The 20,039-nt window shown below is 47.4% G+C and overlaps 1 protein-coding gene across 2 annotated transcripts in view; it reads left to right on the plus strand.

Annotated features, from left to right (window-relative positions):
- Positions 1-20,039, plus strand: part of LOC125632767 (scavenger receptor cysteine-rich type 1 protein M130) — a 76,268-nt gene that overhangs the window by 30,491 nt on the left and 25,738 nt on the right. For both annotated transcript variants that reach the window (XM_075120102.1, XM_075120104.1), the window contains exons 4-5: positions 17,817-18,131; positions 18,568-18,879. In XM_075120102.1, coding sequence (XP_074976203.1) covers positions 17,817-18,131; positions 18,568-18,879 — 627 coding nt within the window. The remainder of the gene's footprint in view (positions 1-17,816; positions 18,132-18,567; positions 18,880-20,039) is intronic.

Below are 20,039 nucleotides of genomic sequence, written 5' to 3' on the forward strand. Positions count from 1 at the left end.
ACGGGCCACGTGTTGTTTCAGATCTTTACTGACAGAATTTGTGCAGTTGTCGCCACTTATGTATGTTATTGCCCTGTAACAGGGGTTGGCTTCGTGCCCCCCATTAATATGGATCTGGTTTTCAGAGATAACAGACACTGTCTTCTTGTTAGGGCCAAGATCTTGTCAGGACACAAATCTAAATGGGTGAGTTAAAATAAGGGCTGGACCATCTAGTGCGTAGCCTTTCTCATCACCGCTAGTAGCACAGCCTGGAAAGGATCTGTACTGCCCACCAGCCTGCCTGTGGAACACACCGTTGCCTGAAAGAGCCATCCATTGCAGCCAGCCAGTTAGCCTGTCTCTGTGTGAATAAAGAGCCCATGGTCATGCTGCTAGGTTGGGTATTGGGATGGGTGGGGGAAATGGAAAACATAATGGTCCTTTTTCCTAAAAGGTAAAGTCCTGGGGAGAGGAGGCCAGGATCTGAGAGGGAGCTCATTCCTCCATAAAGAAGGGCAGAGAGAGAGAGAGAGAGACCCTAGCCCTCTGGTGCTCATTACTGCAAATGTCTCTGTGAGAGCTCCTAGAGATAAAGCTTTCTCCTCTCCCTGCCCCTTCCCCAATTTTCCCTTCAGTGGTGTGTTTCACTCCCTGTCTGATCTGGCAGTGGCAGTTGAGGGATCTGCTCCATATCTTGTGGGATTGAGCTCTGTATTTGGGGGACTGTGACACACCAGGGCACAGTCCAGACTAACGAATAGCTGTGTCACCCCTGCCCTCTAACCTAGGGTGGCCTTTATAATATCTTGAAGCTGTAGCCTCCAACCTGGACTTCTCACAAACAGCCTCCAGCATGTAAGTCACTTCCAGTTATGTTTGTGCTGCTGCCAGTCAGCCACACCTTGGTTCTTACCAGCCTTGGTTAAACTGCAGGGTGACCCCAGGACACCTCCATTGCCAGATCTTCCCCTAGAAAAGTATGTCCTGTATTGCCCAGTCCTCTCCTGGACAGTACAAATATATTAAGTTGATTATTCCTTTAAGGGAATGATATGCCAGTTTATTGCTTTAAATCAAGTACCCAGATACTTCAGTTTAAACACCCTGGATTAGATAAAACAGTAAAACAAATTTATTAACTACAAAACAATTTTAAGTGTGTATAAGTAATGAGCCATAAAAGTCAGAAATGGTTACAAGAAAAATGTTTAATAGTGCCTAACTCCACAAACTATGCTAGATTCAAGCAAAAATTCTCATCACATGTTTCCAGCCAGGTTACTGACCAAACTCTTCAGGTCAGGGCCCCTCTTCCAAATTCCAGGGGCAGTTTCCTTTTGTCTTCTCAGGTGCAGAGAACGCAATGGGCAGGGAGAGAGAGAGAGAGAGAGAGAGCGGTCCGTTGGGGTGTTTGTCCCTCCTTTTTAAAAAGTCCCCCTCTTGAAAAACATTTCCAGCTGAGACCCAGGAGCGAAAGTGTCTTTGTGGAAAGTTATTCCCTGCTGGTTTTTAAACCTGTTTAAATTCTTTTGTCTTCCCTTCCTGCTTGATGCCTCTGTTTAATGCTTAACTGAAAATTAAGGCAAGCACACAATCCTTCCTTTGTTTAGGGCAGACATGACTTCTGCCAGGGCAGGGATGTGGGGTTTGGAACATGTGTCAGTCACATCATAGAATCATAGAATATCAGGGTTGGAAGGGACCTCAGGAAGTCATCTAGTCCACCCCCCTGCTCAAAGCAGGACCAATCCCCAACTAAATCATTCCAGCCAGGGCTTTGTCAAGTCTGACCTTAAAAATATCTAAGGAAGGAGATTCCACCACCTCCCTAGGTAAAGCATTCCAGTGTTTCACCGCCCTCCTAGTGAAAAAGTTTTTCCTAATATCCAACCTAAAACTCCCCCACTGCAACTTGAGACCACTACTCCTTGTTCTGTCATCAGCTACCACTGAGAACAGTCTAGATCCATCCTCTTTGGAACCCCCTTTCAGGTAGTTGAAAGCAGCTATCAAATCCCCCCTCATTCTTCTCTTCTGCAGACTAAACAATCCCAGTTCCCTCAGCCTCTCCTCATAACTCATGTGTTCCAGTCCCCTAATCATTTTTGTTGCCCTCCGCTGGACGTTTTCCAGTTTTTCCACATCCTTCTTGTAGTGTGGGGCCCAAAACTGGACACAATATTCCAGATGAGGCCTCACCAATGTTGAATAGAGGGGAACGATCACTTCCCTCGATCTACTGGCAATGCCCCTACATAGACATCCCAAAATCATAGAATCATAGAATCATAGAATATAAGGGTTGGAAGGGACCCCAGAAGGTCATCTAGTCCAACCCCCTGCTCGAAGCAGGACCAATTCCCAGTTAAATCATCAAAATGCCATTGGCCTTCTTGGCAACAAGGGCACACTGTTGACTCGTATCCAGCTTCTCATCCACTGTAACCCCTAGGTCCTTTTCTGCAGAACTGCTGCCGAGCCATTCGGTCCCTAGTCTGTAGCTGTGCATGGGGTTCTTCTGTCCTAAGTGCAGGACTCTACACTTGTCCTTGTTGAACCTCATCAGATTTCTTTTGGCCCAATCCTCCAATTTGTCTAGGGCCCTCTGTATCCTATCCCTACCCTCCAGCATATCTACCTCTCCTCCCAGTTTAGTGTCATCTGCAAACTTGCTGATGGTGCAATCCAGGCAATCCTCCAGATCATTAATGAAGATATTGAACAAAACCAGCCGCAGGACCGATCTGTGGGGCACTCCACTTGATACCGGCTGCCAACTAGACATGGAGCCATTGATCACTACCCGTTGAGGTAATGATCTAGTTAGCCTTCTATCCACCTTATGGTCCATTCATCCATCCCATGCTTCTTTAACTTGCTGGCAAGAATATTGTGGGAGACTGTGTCAAAAGCTTTGCTAAAGTCAAGGAACAACACGTCCACTGCTTTCCCCTCATCCACAGAGCCAGTTATCTCGTCATAGAAGGCAATTATATTAGTCAGGCATGACTTGCCCTTGGTGAATCCATGCTGACTGTTCCTGATCACTTTCCTCTCCTCTAAGTGCTTCAGAATTGATTCCTTGAGAACCTACTCCATGATTTTTTCAGGGACTGAGGTGAGGCTGACTGGCCTGTAGTTCCCCGGATCCTCCTTCTTCCCTTTTTTAAAGATGGGCACTACATTAGCCTTTTTCCAGTCATCCAGGACTTCCCCCAATCACCATGAGTTTTCAAAGATAATGGCCAATGGCTCTGCAATCACATCCGCCAACTCCTTTAGCACTCTCGGATGCAGCGTATCCAGCCCCATGGACTTGTGCTCGTCCAGCTTTTCTAAATAGTCCCGAACCACTCCTTTCTCCACAGAGGGCTGGTCACCTCCTCCCCATGCTGTGCTGCCCAGTGCAGCAGTCTGGGAGCTGACCTTGTTCATGAAGACAGAGGCAAAAAAAGCATTGAGTACATTAGCTTTTTCCACATCCTCTGTCACTAGGTTGCCTCCCTCATTCAGTAAGGGGCCCACACTTTCCTTGACTTTCTTCTTGTTGCTAAAATACCTGAAGAAACCCTTCTTGTTACTCTTAACGTCTCTCGCTAGCTGCAGCTCCAGGTGCGATTTGGCCCTCCTGATTTCATTCCTACATGCCCGAGCAATATTTTTATACTCTTCCCTGGTCATTTGTCCAATCTTCCACTTCTTGTAAGCTTCCTTTTTGTGTTCAAGGTCAGCAAGGATTTCACTGTTAAGCCAAGCTGGTCACCTGCCATATTTACTATTCTTTCTACACATCAGGATGGCTTGTCCCTGTAACCTCAACAAAGATTCTTTAAAATACAGCCAGCTCTCCTGGACTCCTTTCCCCTTCATGTTTTTCTCCCAGAGGATCCTGCCCATGAGTTCCCTGAGGGAGTCGAAGTCTGCTTTTCTGAAGTCCAGCGTCCGTATTCTGCTGCTCTCCTTTCTTCCCTGTGTCAGGATCCTGAACTCAACCATCTCATGGTCACTGCCTCCCAGGTTCCCATCCACTTTTGCTTCCCCTACTAATTCTTCCCGGTTTGTGAGCAGCAGGTCAAGAAGAGCTCTGCCCCTCGTTGGTTCCTCCAGCACCTGCACCAGGAAATTGTCCCCTACCCTTTCCAAAACTTTTTGGATTGTCTGGGCACCGCTGTATTGCTCTCCCAGCAGATATCAGGGTGATTGAAGTCTCCCATGAGAACCAGGGCCTGAGATCTAGTAACTTCCGTGAGTTGCCGGAAGAAAGCCTCGTCCACTTCATCCCCCTGGTCTGGTCGTCTACAGCAGACTCCCACCACAACATCACCCTTGTTGCTCACACTTCTAAACTTAATCCAGAGACACTCAGGTTTTTCTGCAGTTTCATACTTGAGCTCTGAGAAGTCATACTGCTCCGTTACATACAGTGCAACTCCCCCACCTTTTCTGCCCTGCCTGTCCTTCCTGAACAGTTTATATCCACCCATGACAGTACTCCAGTCATGCGAGTTATCCCACCAAGTCTCTGTTATTCCAATCACATCATACAGGGGAATCTTATAACTTCACATACACTGTTGCCCCACATAATTTACCAGGACAATACTGAACAGCAAATTATGAGTTTTCAAATGATACCTTAAGAGGCATACTTTGTACAAAGTTTATTAAGTAGTATGTACAGTGTGAATACTGGGGTACATCCCATCCCAGGGACCCTCCCTTGGGACATCAGTGTTATCCAATGTAAAGAGCGACAGGGTAAAAGGGGATGTGCTGTGTCCTGCAGTGTGAACATGTACAATAAAGCTGTTACATTTATTAATGCTATCAGCAGGGGATGGGTTGATCGAGGATTCAGGGGTACAATGTGCTAATGCTTTTCTTGGGCAGCATCAAATGCTCCATAATTTAAGCTTTTGTTAAAAAAACAACAACAACAAAACAAAACCCCAAAGACTCAATAAGATAAAAGGACACATTTTCATATTTGGGTACCTCAAGTTAGGCACCTAAATCCATACTTAATCAGCTAAATAAATGGTCATATCTTCCTTGGTGAAGAGCTGCCTGGTGCTTCCATTAATATCAGTGAAACAAGAGCTCCAAGAGATGTGAATTGCCTCAGTGAACAGTGTTTAATTTGAGACTTTATGACTAAGCAAGCACCAGTGACTATTTCACTGCCCCTCATTTTAGAGCTGATCTGGGACTGGGGCCAGAGTTTGAGTAGAATATCTCCATTCTTTATTTTTCTCTAGTCAGACCCCTGAGTCCTAATGCTTTGATTAAATGAACTTCCAGTAACTTAGAACACAGTAGCAGTGACATGTAAGAACCCCATTTCCTTCACATGACACTTATATGAAGTCCTGGGGACAGTCCCGGCAGAATCCTGACTAAGATTTTGGAACAGTCAAAGGAGACACTGGCCCAGCCCTCAGAGAACCCATCCGAGGTGTGACACTGAACCCAGAGCAGTATATGCTGGGGCAGAGTTTGGTGAGTGCTGCAGGACCCCTCAGGCAGGCCAGACATCAGGCATGGGCAATAACACCAAGCAGCTAGTGCTGGAACCCACCAGAGGAGAGGCAACCCTTGATTTAGTCCTAAGTGGAGCATAGGATCTGGTCCAAGAAGTGAATATAGGTGGAACGCTTGGTAATAGTGACCATAATATAATTACATTTAACATCCCTGTGGCAGGCAAAACACCACAGCAGCCCATCATGGTAGCATTTAATTTCAGAAAGGGGAACTACACAAAAATGAGGAAGTTAGTTAAACAGAAATTAAAAGGTACAATGCCAAAAGTATAGGAGGACTTGTGGCACCTTAGAGACTAACCAATTTATTTGAGCATGAGCTTTCATGAGCTACAGCTCACTTCATCGGATGCATACCGTGGAAAGTACAGAAGATCTTTTTATACACACAAACCATGAAAAAATGGGTGTTTACCACTACAAAAGGTTTTCTCTCCCCCCACCCCACTCTCCTACTGGTAATAGCTTAAATATCTAAAGTGACCACTCTCCTTACAATGTGTATGATAATCAAGGTGGGCCATTTCCAGCACAAATCCAGGGTGGAACGTCGGGGAGGGGGGGAGGAAAAAACAAGGGCAAATCACACCTGGAGTTGCAGCTAGCAAGAGATGTTAAGAGTAACAAGAAGGGTTTCTTCAGGTATTTTAGCAACAAGAAGAAAGTCAAGGAAAGTGTGGGCCCCTTACTGAATGAGGGAGGCAACCTAGTGACAGAGGATGTGGAAAAAGCTAATGTACTCAATGCTTTTTTTGCCTTTGTCTTCATGAACAAGGTCAGCTCCCAGACTGCTGCACTGGGCAGCACAGCATGGGGAGGAGGTGACCAGCCCTCTGTGGAGAAAGGAGTGGTTCGGGACTATTTAGAAAAGCTGGACGAGCACAAGTCCATGGGGCTGGATACGCTGCATCCGAGAGTGCTAAAGGAGTTGGCGGATGTGATTGCAGAGCCATTGGCCATTATCTTTGAAAACTCATGGTGATTGGGGGAAGTCCTGGATGACTGGAAAAAGGCTAATGTAGTGCCCATCTTTAAAAAAGGGAAGAAGGAGGATCCGGGGAACTACAGGCCAGTCAGCCTCACCTCAGTCCCTGAAAAAATCATGGAGTAGGTTCTCAAGGAATCAATTCTGAAGCACTTAGAGGAGAGGAAAGTGATCAGGAACAGTCAGCATGGATTCACCAAGGGCAAGTCATGCCTGACTAATCTAATTGCCTTCTATGACGAGATAACTGGCTCTGTGGATGAGGGGAAAGCGGTAGACGTGTTGTTCCTTGACTTTAGCAAAGCTTTTGACACTGTATCCCACAGTTTTCTTGCCAGCAAGCTAAAGAAGTATGGGCTGGATGAATGGACTATAAGGTGGCTAGAATGTTGGGCTTAACGGGTAGTGATCAATGGCTCCATGTCTAGTTGGCAGCCGGTATCAAGTGGAGTGCCCCACAGATCGGTCCTGGGGCCAGTTTTGTTCAATATCTTCATAAATGATCTGGAGGATTGCCTGGATTGCACCATCAGCAAGTTTGCAGATGACACTAAACTGGGAGGAGAGGTAGATATGCTGGAGGGTAGGGATAGGATACAGAGGGCCCTAGACAAATTGGAGGATTGGGCCAAAAGAAATCTGATGAGGCTCAACAAGGACAAGGACAGAATCCTGCACTTAGGACGGAAGAATCCCATGCACTGCTACAGACTAGGGACCGAATGGCTAGGCAACAATTCTGCAGAAAAGGACCTAGGGGTTACAGTGGACGAGAAGCTGTATATGAATCAACAGTGTGTCGTTGTTGCCAAGAAGGTGAATGGCATTTTGGGCTGTTTAAGTAGGAGCATTGCCAGCAGATCAAGGGACGTGATTGTTCCCTTCTATTTGACATTGGTGAGGCCTTATCTGGAGTACTGTGTTCAGTTTTGGGCCCCACACTACAAGAAGGATGTGGAGAAATTGGAAAACGTCCAGCGGAGGGCAACAAAAATGATTAGGGGCTGGAGCACATGACTTATGAGGAGAGGCTGAGGGAACTGGGATTGTTTAGTCTGTGGAAGAGAAGAATGAGGGAGGATTTGATAGCTGCTTTCAACTACCTGAAAGGGGGATCCAAAGAGGATGGATCTAGACTGTTCTGTCATCTGCTACCACTGAGAACAAGGAGTAATGGTCTCAAGTTGCAGTGGGGGAGGTTTAGGTTGGATATTAGGAAAAACTTTTTCACTAGGAGGGTAGTGAAACACTGGAATGCATTACCTAGGGAGGTGGTGGAATCTCCTTCCTTAGATATTTTTAAGGTCAGGCTTGAGAAAGCCCTGGCTGGGATGATTTAGTTGGGGATTGGTCCTGCTTTGAGCAGGGGGTTGGATTAGATGACCTCCTGAGGTCCCTTCCAATCCTGATATTCTATGATAAGCTGTCATGAGATAAGAGGGAAGGTCCTCTCATGGATTGGTAACTGGTTAAAAGATAGGAAACAGAGTAGGAATAAATGGTCAGTTTTCAGAATGGAGAGAGGTAAATAGTAGTGTCCCCCAGAGGTCTGTACTGGGATCAGTACTATGCAACACATTCATAAATCATCTGGAAAAAAGGGTAAATAGTGAGCTGGCATAATTTGCTGATGATACAAAACCACTCAAGATAGTTAAGTCCAAAGCGGACTGAGAAGAGTTACAAAGGGATCTCACAAAACTGGATGACTGGGCTACAAAATGCGATAGCTGATGGATTCCTTCATCAAGTAGTTGCCTAACCGACTAGAGGGGATGCCATTTTAGATTTGGTTTTGGTGAGTAGTGAGGACCTCATAGAAGAAATGGTTATAGGGGATAATCTTGGTTCAAGTGATCATGAGCTAATTCAGTTCAAACTGAACAGAAGGATTTACAAAAATAAATCTGCGACTAGGGTTTTTGATTTCAAAAGGGCTGACTTTCAAAAATTAAGGAAATTAGTTAAGGGAAGTGGATTGGACTGAAGAATTTATGGATCTAAAGGTAGAGGAGGCCTGGGATTATTTTAAATCAAAGCTGCAGAAGCTATTGGAAGCCTGCATCCCAAGAAAGGAAAAAATTCATAGGCAGGAGTTGTAGACCAAGTTGGATGAGCAAGCATCTCAGAGAGGTGATTAAGAAAAAGCAGAAAGCATACAGGGAGTGGAAGATGGGAGGGATCAGCAAGGAAAGCTACCTTATTGAGGTCAGAACATGTAGGGATAAAGTGAGACAGGCTAAAAGTCAAGTAGAGTTGGACCTTGCCAAGGGAATTAAAACCAATAGTTAAAGGTTCTATAGTCATATAAATCAGAAGAAAACAAAGAAAGAAGAAGTGGGACCGCTAAACACTGAGGATGGAGTGGAGGTTAAGGATAATCTAGGCATGGCCCAATATCTAAACAAATACTTTGCCTCAGTCTTTAATAAGACTAAAGAGGGATAATGGTAGCATGACAAATGGGAATGAGGATATGGAGGTAGATATTACCATATCTGAGGTAGAAGCGAAACTCAAACAGCTTAATGGGACTAAATCGGGGGGCCCAGATAATCTTCATCCAAGAATATTAAAGGAATTGGCACATGAAATTGCAAGCCCATTAGCAAGAATTTTTAATGAATCTGTAAACTCAGGGGTTGTACCGTATGATTGGAGAATTGCTAACATAGCTCCTATTTTTAAGACGAAAGGGAAAAAAAGTGATCCGGGTAACTATAGGCCTGTTAGTTTGACATCTGTAGTATGCAAGGTCTTGGAAAAAATTTGAAGGAGAAGGTAGTTAAGTACATTGAAGTCAATGGTAAATGGGACAAAATACAACATGGTTTTACAAAAGGTAGATCGTGCGAAACCAACCTGCTCTCCTTCTTTGAGAAAGTAACAGATTTTTTAGACAAAGGAAATGCAGTGGATCTAATTTACCTAGATTTCAGTAAGGCGTTTGATACTGTGCCACATGGGGAATTATTAGTTAAATTGGGTAAGATGGGGATCAATAGGAAAATTGAAAGGTGGATAAGGAATTGGTTAAAGAGGAGACTACAACGGGTCCTACTGAAAGGTGAACTGTCAGGCTGGAGGGAGGTTACCAGTGGAGTTCCTCAAGGATCAGTTTTGGGACCAATCTTATTTAATCTTTTTATTACTGACCTCGGCACAAAAAGTGGGAGTGTGCTAATAAAGTTTGCGGATGATACAAAGCTGGGAGGTATTGCCAATTTAGAGAAGGACAGGGATATCCTACAGGAGGATCTGGATGACCTTGTAAACTGGAGTAATAGTAATAGGATGAAATTTAATAGTGAGAAGTGTAAGGTCATGCATTTAGGGATTAATAACAAGAATTTTAGTTATAAGCTGAGGACGCATCAATTAGAAGTAACGGAGAAGGAGAAGGACCTTGGAGTATTGGTTGATCATAGGATGACTATGAGCCGCCAATGTGATATGGCTGTGAAAAAAGCTAATGTGGTCTTGGGATGCATCAGGAGAGGTATTTCCAGTAGGGATAAGGAGGCTTTAGTACCGTTATACAAGGCACTGGTGAGACCTCACCTGGAATACTGTGTGCAGTTCTGGTCTCCTATGTTTAAGAAGGATGAATTCAAACTGGAACAGGTACAGAGAAGGGCTACTAGGATGATCTGAGGAATGGAAAACTTGTCTTATGAAAGGAGACTCAAGGAGCTTGGCTTGTTTAGCCTAACTAAAAGAAGGCTGAGGGGAGATATGATTGCTCTCTATAAATATATCAGAGGGATAAATACCAGAGAGGGAGAGGAATTATTTAAGCTCAATACCAATGTGGACACAAGAACAAATGGATATAAACTGGCTACCAGGAAGTTTAGACTTGAAATTAGACGAAGGCTTCTAACCATCAGAGGAGTGAAGTTCTGGAATAGCCTTCCAAGGAAGCAGTGGGGGCAAAAGATCTAACTGGCTTTAAGTTTAAACTCAATAAGTTTATGGAGGAGATGGTATGATGGGATAACATGGTTTTGGTAATTAAATATTTATGGTAAATAGGCTCACTGGCCTGTGATGGGATATTAGATGGGGTGGGATCTGAGTTACCCAGGAAAGAATTTTTTGTAGTATCTGGCTGGTGAATCTTGCTCATATGCTCAGGGTTTAGCTGATTGCCATATTTGGGGTCGGGAAGGAATTTTCCTCCAGGACAGATTGGAAGAGGCCCTGGAGGTTTTTCGACTTCCTCTGTAGCATGGGGCACGGGTCAGTTGCTGGAGGATTCTCTGCTCCTTGAAGTCTTTAAACCACGATTTGAGGACTTCAATAGCTCAGACATAGGTGAGAGGTTTTTCGCAGGAGTGGTGGGTGAAATTCTGTGGCCTGCGTTGTGCAGGAGGTTAGACTAGATGATCATAATGGTCCCTTCTGACCTAAATATCTATGAATATGAAAATGGCAGATGAAAATCAGTGTTGATAAAGGCAAAGTAATGCACCTTGGAAAACATAATCCCAACTATATATATTGTGATACAGGAGGGCCAAGGAGCAGTGGTAGAGTGGTCGAGGGGAAATATAAGCCCTAGGCTAATTAAGGCGTGGTTCCCTGTAGACTAGAGAGGGTTGCTACAGATTAATTGGAGCACCTGTGGTCAATTAAACCCTGTCAGGAACCTAATAAAACCTCCTGCTTCAGGCAGTCAGAGGAGGAGGAGGAAGGAGAGAGGACTGGAGCTTGGAGGTGTGTTTAGAGATTTGGAAGACCTGAGAATTGAAGTAAGGGAGACCCTGCCCCAGCGGGACAGGGGGACCCCTTCCCCCCAACACCTAAGGACCGAGGGTAACCCCACCTAAAAGGGACAAGGGTAAGAAACCCGCAGGGGTTGAGAGGGGCTGGGACTCAGAGTGAGGAGCAAACCCAGACCCCTTCCCTGCTTCCCTCCTCTACCACCTTCCTGGGCTAATAGCGGGACCCTTGGCACCCAAGAGCAGGGGCAAGGGGTGGCATCTTAGCTCCTCCCCATGAAAAGCACAGGACCCACCATATAAACATCGGCCATCTTGCCACATGTGGTGTCAAGGGTGGGATTTCTGTTCCGTGAACATAATCCGGGGTGGGTCATGACCACCCTGCCCCAAGGTGGAGGACGTGGTCAAAGCACTGGTGCAAGCCACTGCTGCCCAGCAGGCGGCTACCCGGGTCCAGGCAGATGCCCAACAGGAGGCCATGAGGCTGCAGCAAGAGACCAATCACCTGCTGATGACCCAGGCCACCCAAGGTCAGCCCATGCTGCAGGAACTAGTGAACCAGGTGAAGGCCCTTACGGAGCTGAGCCATGGGTATGATGGAACACAGACCATACGGGCCACCTACTGTCTGCAGAAAATGACCTGAGAGGATGATGTGGAGGCATACCTCCTGGGCTTTGAGAGGACAGCCCTGCAGGAGGCCTGGCCCCGAGACCAGTGGTCAGGCATACTCACCCCATTTTTGTGCGGGGAGGCCCAGAAGGCCGACTATGATATAACTGCAGAGGAGGCAGCAGATTACACCTGACTGAAGGGGGAGATTCTGGCCAGGGCAGGGGTAATGACAGCCTTGAGAGCCCAGAGGTTCCATGAATAGCAGTACTGTGAGGACAAGACACCACGGTCACAACTATTTGATCTAATCCACCTAGCCCGGAAGTGGTTACGCCCAGAGGCTCTCAGCTCGGAGAAAATGATGGAGCTTCTGGTGCTGGACCACTATACAAGGGGACTACCCTTGGGCCTCTGAGCCGGGGTAGGCCAGAATGACCCCTCCACCTATAATGAACTGGTCACCCTTGTAAAGAGACAACTGGCAACCTGTGAACTGGTCGAAACCCCGGGAGGTGAAACACGGCGTTCCAGGAAACCAGTCCCGACCCTCAGGCCCCGGATCATCGAGAACTCCAGGAAAGCCATAGTGGGAAGAACAGGCACCAAGGAGCGGCCTGAGGCCCCAAAGGGACCTGTGGGTCTTGGGGGAGAGGGCTGGCAGAGCGTGTCAGTGGGCCCAAGACAGAGGGTGACCTCTGGGATGAGATATTGCTGTTATGAGTGTGGGGAGTTGGGGCATATAGCAGCCCAGTGTCCCAACAGGGAGGAGCCCATGCAATGCAACTTCGGGGATCCCAGACACCAATGTGGCCTAATCAGGCTGGTGGAGGTCGTGATGGCCCCACATGAGTACACCGGGCCAGTAAGGATAAATGGCATCCAGACCACAGCTTTGCTGGACTCTGGAAGTGCTGTCACATTGGTCTCAGGAAAGTTAGTGGGGCAAGACCAACTGAGCCGGGCCAAGAGCACCAGAGTGACATGTGTCCACGGCACAGAACATTTCTACCCCACAATTCCAATACGGATTGAGATCCAGGGAAACACTACCAAGATGACTGCAGGGGTGGTCCCCAAGCTTCCCTACCCAGTCTTAATTGGCAGAGACTTTTCTGGGTTTGAGAGCTTACTCCCCCCGCATCGAGTTAGGGGAGGGAAGTAAACCCCAAGCAGAGTTCAAGGCATCCATGGATGGCCCTACCATATTTTTTGCTGGGTTTTCCCCAGAGTTATTTTCACCCCCCGGGAAGTCTTGGAAATCCAGATGGGAAAGGAGGGCAGACAAAAGACTAGGAACCAGGATTTTGGCAGCAAACCAAAGAGCTGCCCTGGTTGGGAGGAAGTCCCGTGGAGACCCAGAAATGGCCCCCAGCACAAGCAGAAGCACCACAAGAGAAGGAGGGGAGCCCATTCCGATAGAATCAGGCCAGATCGGTCCCACACGTAAATATTTTGGGCAGGACCAAGCTGATGACCCACTGTATGTGAACGTGAGGGACGATGTAGTAGAGGTAAATGGTGTGCAAGTAGAAGGGAAAACCAAAGTCCCAGGGCCCTACTATTATTATCAAGCAGGATCTGTTGTACCAGGTAGTGCCAATACAGGGGGGAAGTAGTTGAACAGCTCTTGGTGCCACGGAAGCACACAAGGGCCGTATTAGAGTTAGCTCACAGTCATCTGTTTGGGGGACATTTAGGAATAGACAAGACCCTGGATAGAGTCCTAAGGAGGTTCTACTGGCCGGGGTTACGGGCAGAAGTCTGGCGCTATTGCACCTCCTGCCCAGAGTGCCAGCTGCATAGTCCCCGACCTCAGTTAAGGGCCCCGTTGGTACCCTTGCCTATAATTGAAGTTCCTTTTGAAAGGATAGCAATGGATCTAGTGGGACCACTAGAAAACAGCCCGGGGCCACCGAAGCATACTCGTTATTCTGGACTACGCTACACGGTACCACGAAGCCATTCCTTTAAGAAACCCCATGTCCAAGGTGATTGCAAAAGAACTGGTGCAGGTTTTTGCTAGGGTAGGCATCCCTAAGGAGATCCTGACAGACCAAGGGACTCCCTTCATGTCGAGAGTAATGAAAGACTTATGTACCCTGCTTCACATCCAAGCCTTGCGAACCTCGGTCTACCATCCCCAAACAGATGGTCTGGTTGAGTGATTTAACCAAACTCTCAAGAGTATGATACAAAAGGTGGTGGCCCAAGATGGAAAAGACTGGGATACCCTCCTCCCATACCTGATGTTTGCAATACAAGAAGTTCCCCAAGCATCTACTGGATTCTCCCCCTTCGAGTTACTGTATGGATGTCACCCACATGGCATATTAGACATTGCGAAGGAGGAATAGGAGGAAAAACCCAACCCAGGGAAGCACGTCATTACACATGTAGCCCAGATGAGAGAATGAATAGCCCAAGTGACCCCCATAGTAAGAGAACATTTGGAAAAAGCACAAGAGAACCAGCGAACCTACTACAATCGGGCAAAAACACGGTAATTGGTGCTGGTACCAACAACAGAAAGTAAGCTCCTGGCCAGTTGGCATGGACCCTATGAGATTGTGGAAGCCATTGGGGAGGTGAATTATAAGGTGAAGCAGCCAGACTGCTGAAGGCCAGAGCAGATATACCACATCAACTTACTGAAACCCTGGCATGATTGGGAGACATGCCCGGCTGTCCTGCCAGTTCCATCCCAGGCAGATGGCCCACAAGGGCAGGTAAAGATATTCCCCGAATTAGCCCCAGAACAATGAACAGAGGTTGTCGAATGATCCAGAGGAACCAAGACGTGTTCTTTACACAACCAGGCCATACAACGCTGATCCAGCACCACATTGTCACCTCTCCCAGAGCAAGGGTGACGACAAAGCCATATCGCTTTGTCTATGCCCAATGGCCTTTTCCAATATACCGTCCTCCCTTTTGGGCTCCATGGGGCCCCCGCGACTTTCCAACTATTGATGGACAGATTACTTAGATCCCATGCCAAGTATGCTGCCACCTATTTAGATGATGTGGTAATCCATAGCCCTGACTGGGAGAAAGTGGAAGTGGTACTAGATACTCTTAGACAGGCTGGCCTCACCGCTAACCTGTCCAAATGTGCAACAGGGTTAGCCGAGGCCAGATACCTCGGGTATGTACTTGGAAGGGGCCTGTTGAAGCCCCAGTGGAACAAAGTGTAGGCAATACAGGAATGGCCCCGCCCAATCCAGAAGAAGCAAGTCAGAGCATTCTTAGGGATAGTGGGGTACTATTGCTGGTTCATCCCTCACAAGAGCTCGGGGCCCAGAGACAGTTAAGTGGACCGAAGCGGCAGAAGAAGCTTTCAGAGACCTAAGGATGGCCCTTTACAGTCATCCTGTGCTCATAGCCCCAGATTTTAAAAACTAATTCATCTTTCAGATGCCTCGGAGGTAGGACTTGGGGTTGTCCTTTCACAGATGGTGGGGGATGAGAAGCACCCAATCCTTTACCTTAGCCAAAAGCTCCTGCCCAGGGAGCAACGATATGCTGTAGTAGAAAAAGAATACCTAGCGGTTAAATGGGCCATGGAAATTCTACAGTATTATCTGCTTGGGCGGCGGTTCACTCTTGTGATAGACCATGCCCCGCTCCAATGGATGCACACAAACAAGGAGAGGAATGCACAAGTGATTAGATGGTTTCTATCCCTACAACCTTTCCACTTCTGGATACAGCATAGAGCTGGAAGCCAACACGGCAAAGCGGATAGCCTGTCACGACAACACTGTCACTCGTCCCAAGTAGCCCAACCCCATGGTATTGAGTGGTGGTGGTGGTATGTAATACAGAAGGGCCAGGGAGCAGCGGTAGAGTGGTCAAGGAGAAATATATAAACCCTAGGCTAATTAAGGCGTGGTTCCTTGTAGACTAGAGAGGGTTGCTACAGATTAATTGGAGCACTGTGGTCAATTAAGCCCTGTCAGGAACCCAATAAAACCCCCTGCTTCAGGCAGTTGGAGGAGGAGGAAGGAGAGAGGACTGGAGCTTGGAGGTTTGTTGAGAGATTTGGAAGACCTGAGAATTGAAGTAAGGGAGACCCTGCCCCAGTGGGACAGGGGAGTCCCTTCCCCCCAACACCTAAGGACCGAGGGTAACCCCACCTAAGGGGGACGAGAGTAAGAAACCCGCAGGGATTGAGAGGGGCTGGGACTCAGAGTGAGGAGCAAACCCAGACCCCTTCCCTGCTTCCCTCCTCTACCACCTTCCCGGGCTAGTAGCGGGACCCTCGGCACCCAAGAGCAGGGGCAAGGGGTGGCATCTTAGCCCCTCCCCAAGAAAAGTGCAGGACCCACCATATAAACATCGGCCATCTTGCCACAATATAAAATGATGGGGTCTAAATTAGCTGTTACCACTCAAAGAGATCTTGGAGTCATTGTGGATAGTTCTTTGAAAACATCCACTCAATGTGCAGCAGCAGTCAAAAAAGCTTACAAAATGTTGGGAATCATCAAGAAAGGGACAGATAATAAGACGGAGAATATCGAATTGCCTCTATATAAATCCATGGTATGTCCACATCTTGAATACTGTGTGCAGATCTGGTCGTCCCATCTCAGAAAAATATATATATTTTGGAATTGGAAAAGGTTCAGAAAAAAGCAAGAAAAATGATAGGGGTATGGAACAGCTTCCATATGAGGAAAGATTGAAAAGACTGGGATTTTTCAGCTTTCAAAAGAGATGACTAAGGGGGGATATGATAGAGGTCTATAAAATCATGACTGGTGTGGAGAAAGTAAATAAGGAAGTGTTATTTACTCCTCATAATTCGGGCTCCATGTCTGTCACAGAGGTCGCAGAAGTCACAGATTCTGTGACTTTTCGCAACCTCCGTGACTTCTGCAGCGGCCAGTGTGGGTGGCCTTGGGACCACCTGAGCAGCTAGTTTGGGGGCCAGCTGCTCAGGTGCCCCAGGGACAGCTGCACTGGCCACTGCTGGAGCAGCCCGGGGCTAGTCGCACCAGCTGCTGCTCTGGCAGCCCCAGGTAGCTGGCCCTGGGGACTGCCCGAGCAGCAGTTCCCGGGGTAGTCAGAGCAACCGCTGCTCTGGTGCTCCCAGTAGTGGTTCCTGGGTGGCTGAAGAAGCCGCTGTTCTGGTGGCTCCTGCCAGTTGTCCCCAGGGCGGCCGGAGCAGCTGCTGCTCCAGTGGACCCCCGGCTGCAGGTGCCGCTGGCCCAAGCCCCCTCCTCCAGCAGCAGCCCTCTGGGGTGCACCCCCGCAGCAGCCACCCCAAGATTTAGTCAGGAGTATTTATAGTATAAGTCATGAACAGGTCATGGGCCGTGAATTTTTGTTTATTGCCGATGACCTGTCCATGACTTTTACTAAAAATACCCATGACTGAGTCGTACCCTTACTTATAACATAAGAACTAAGGGTCACCAAATTAAATTATTAGGCAGCAGGTTTAAAACAAGCAAAAGGAAGTATTTGTTCATACAATGCACAGTCAACCTGTGGAACTCCTTGCCAGAGGATGTTGTGAATGCCAAAACTATAAACAGGGTTCCAAAAAAAAACTAGATACATTCATGGAGAATAGGTCCATCAATGGCTATTAGCCAGGATGGGCAGGAATGGTGTCCCTAGCCTTAGTTTTGCCAGAAATTGAGAATGGGGAACAGGGGATGGATCACTTGATGGTTACATATTCTGTTCATTCCCTCTGAAGCACCTGGCATTAGCCACTGTTGAAAGACAGGATACTGGGCTAGATGGACTTTTGGTCTGACTCAGTATGGCAATTCTTATGTTCTTAGTGTAAGAGCCTGATTATAAAGTCTGTGTGCCCTGAGTTAAAAAAGTCCCCAGTAAGCTGTGAATTAATTATTATTGATCCCAGGTAACTGGGGCTCCTTTATCTCATCTCTGTAGACAATTGTGTAAGAGAAATGTCCCTCTGATCTCCCTTTTCCTTGTTCTCAGGGTATGCCGGGTACAGGCTGGCAAATGGCAGCACAGGGTGTTCGGGGAGAGTGGAGCTTCACCATGGAGGCGCCTGGGGAACCCTCTGTGATTCCCAGTGGGATTTACAGGCTGCCCACACCCTCTGCCAGCAGCTTGACTGTGGATTCGCCCTGTCAATGCCAGCAGGGCAGCTCTTTGGGACAGGAGATGGGCCTGTCTGGAACGGCACGTTTGGCTGCGAGAGGAACGAATCCCGTCTGAGGGACTGTCCTGTTACTGCTCTGGGTACAACTGAGTGTCCCCCTGGGAGCAAAGCCAGCGTGGTGTGTTCAGGTGAGCTGCAGTGGGAAGAGGAGCTGAAAGCAGAGGAAGGAATGTCCAGTGGTTAGAGCACTAGCCTGGGCTGTGGGAGAGCTGTGTTCAGTTCCTGCTCCACCACAAAATCCTATATGACCTGGGGGAAGTTCCTTAGTCTCTCTGGGCCTCAATTCCCCTCCTGTAAAATGGGGATAACTGTACTTCCCTATCTCACAGGGGTGGTATGAAGATGCATATATGAAAGACTCTTGTCCTCCCTTTGCACTAAGTGGGATGGATCAAGTATCAGTTTGTGCATATGCTGATGGAGAAAAGCCACACAGCCCCGACAGAGTAACTGCTAGCATTGCGCACGAGCAACAATCCCTTCCTGTTCCCCACTCCCTTCCCTGTTGTTGCCATTAACACTGATCACTGTGCCATCTCAACACTTACTTTCCCTTGTACTCAGAGTGCTCAGGCGGCAGGTTAGTGAACGGCACCGAGTGCTCCGGGAGAGTGGAGATCCGACATGGAGACACATGGGGAAGCCTCTGTGACTCCCACTGGGATTTGCAAGATGCCAATGTCCTCTGCCATCATCTGAACTGTGGATACGCCGAGTCGACCTGGGGAGGAGCCCATTTTGGGGAAGGGAGAGGAACCGTATGGAGCGATGCTTTTCATTGTGAAGGGACTGAATCCTGTCTGTGGGATTGTTCTCGCACAGCCCTGGGCAACCCAGCCTGCTCCCCCAGAGACACAGCCAGGGTTATTTGCTCAGGTAAGTTTAATATAGATGTGTATATGTTAGTTACAGTGCAATGTACTGCCCAGATTAGTACATTCACGAGTAGTCCCATTGACTACAGTATTCAATGTAGATAGGGGTACCAGAACCTTGCTTTCTTCATTTCATGTTCCCCAGAACAGAGACCCCTCTGGACGCAGTGAGTGGGGTCGGGAGGTAGATCCTAGTACTACAGTAGAGTGAACTGGAGAGAATGGCTATGCACTGTAAACTTGAGTTTTGCAGTTCACAGATTCCTTCAGACCTCAGCAGGACTGATCCAGCCATTCATCAGGTTGAGGCTGGCATTTCAGAAGTGAGCTATGTGCAGAGATGTCATCCAAGCTGTGGTGCCATTACAATCCAGTTTTACTCTCTGGAAAAGTAGGTGTTTGCCCCGGTGTTCTGGACAAAATGCTTCCTCTTCTCCCTCCCGCACTTATCCAAACTGTGTCACATGCTTTTACTCTGCAGCCCTAATCTGCAGATTTTGCAGTGTGTGTGTGTATATGTTTATAGATAACTAATACCCCCAAACACTTCATGTAATAGTAATTTCTTTACCAAAGATCTTGGTTTTCAGGAAAGTGTTCAGATGTTCTCTTGAGCAGGCTTAGATGTCCCTAAGAGCAGGGTCTTTGTGAAATTTAGCACCTGACTCAGATCTTGCTCTCAGGGTAGGTCTACACTACCACATATGTTGATATAACTTCCATTGCTCAGGGGTGTGAAAAAGCTACCCCCCTGAGCATCACAAGTTATAGCGACCTAACTTCTGTCCACTTATGATGTTATGTCGGCAGGAGACGTTTTCCCACTGACATAGCTTCCAGCTCTCATGGAGGTGGAGTAATTATGCTGAAGGCAGAACTCTCTCCCATTAGCATAGACCATCTTCCCTAGATGATCTACAGCTGTGCAGGCTGCATCAGTAGAGTTGTGCTGATTTAGCACTTCTAGTGTAGACTAGCGTTTAGTGACAGCAGCTGGTGCTTTGCTGAAGATCCTCCTCTACAAAGCAACACAAATACTGCAGGGGTCTTTTTTCCTCAAGGTTTCTCTGAAGCTTTCCCCCAATCAACTTCAAAGGCTTTTTCATGCCACACTAGAGAACAGAAGTAGCTGACGGAGTATGTTTCATAGATTTATAGATT

Source organism: Caretta caretta, chromosome 1, assembly GCF_965140235.1.
Source record: "Caretta caretta isolate rCarCar2 chromosome 1, rCarCar1.hap1, whole genome shotgun sequence".
NCBI lineage: Eukaryota > Metazoa > Chordata > Testudines > Cheloniidae > Caretta > Caretta caretta.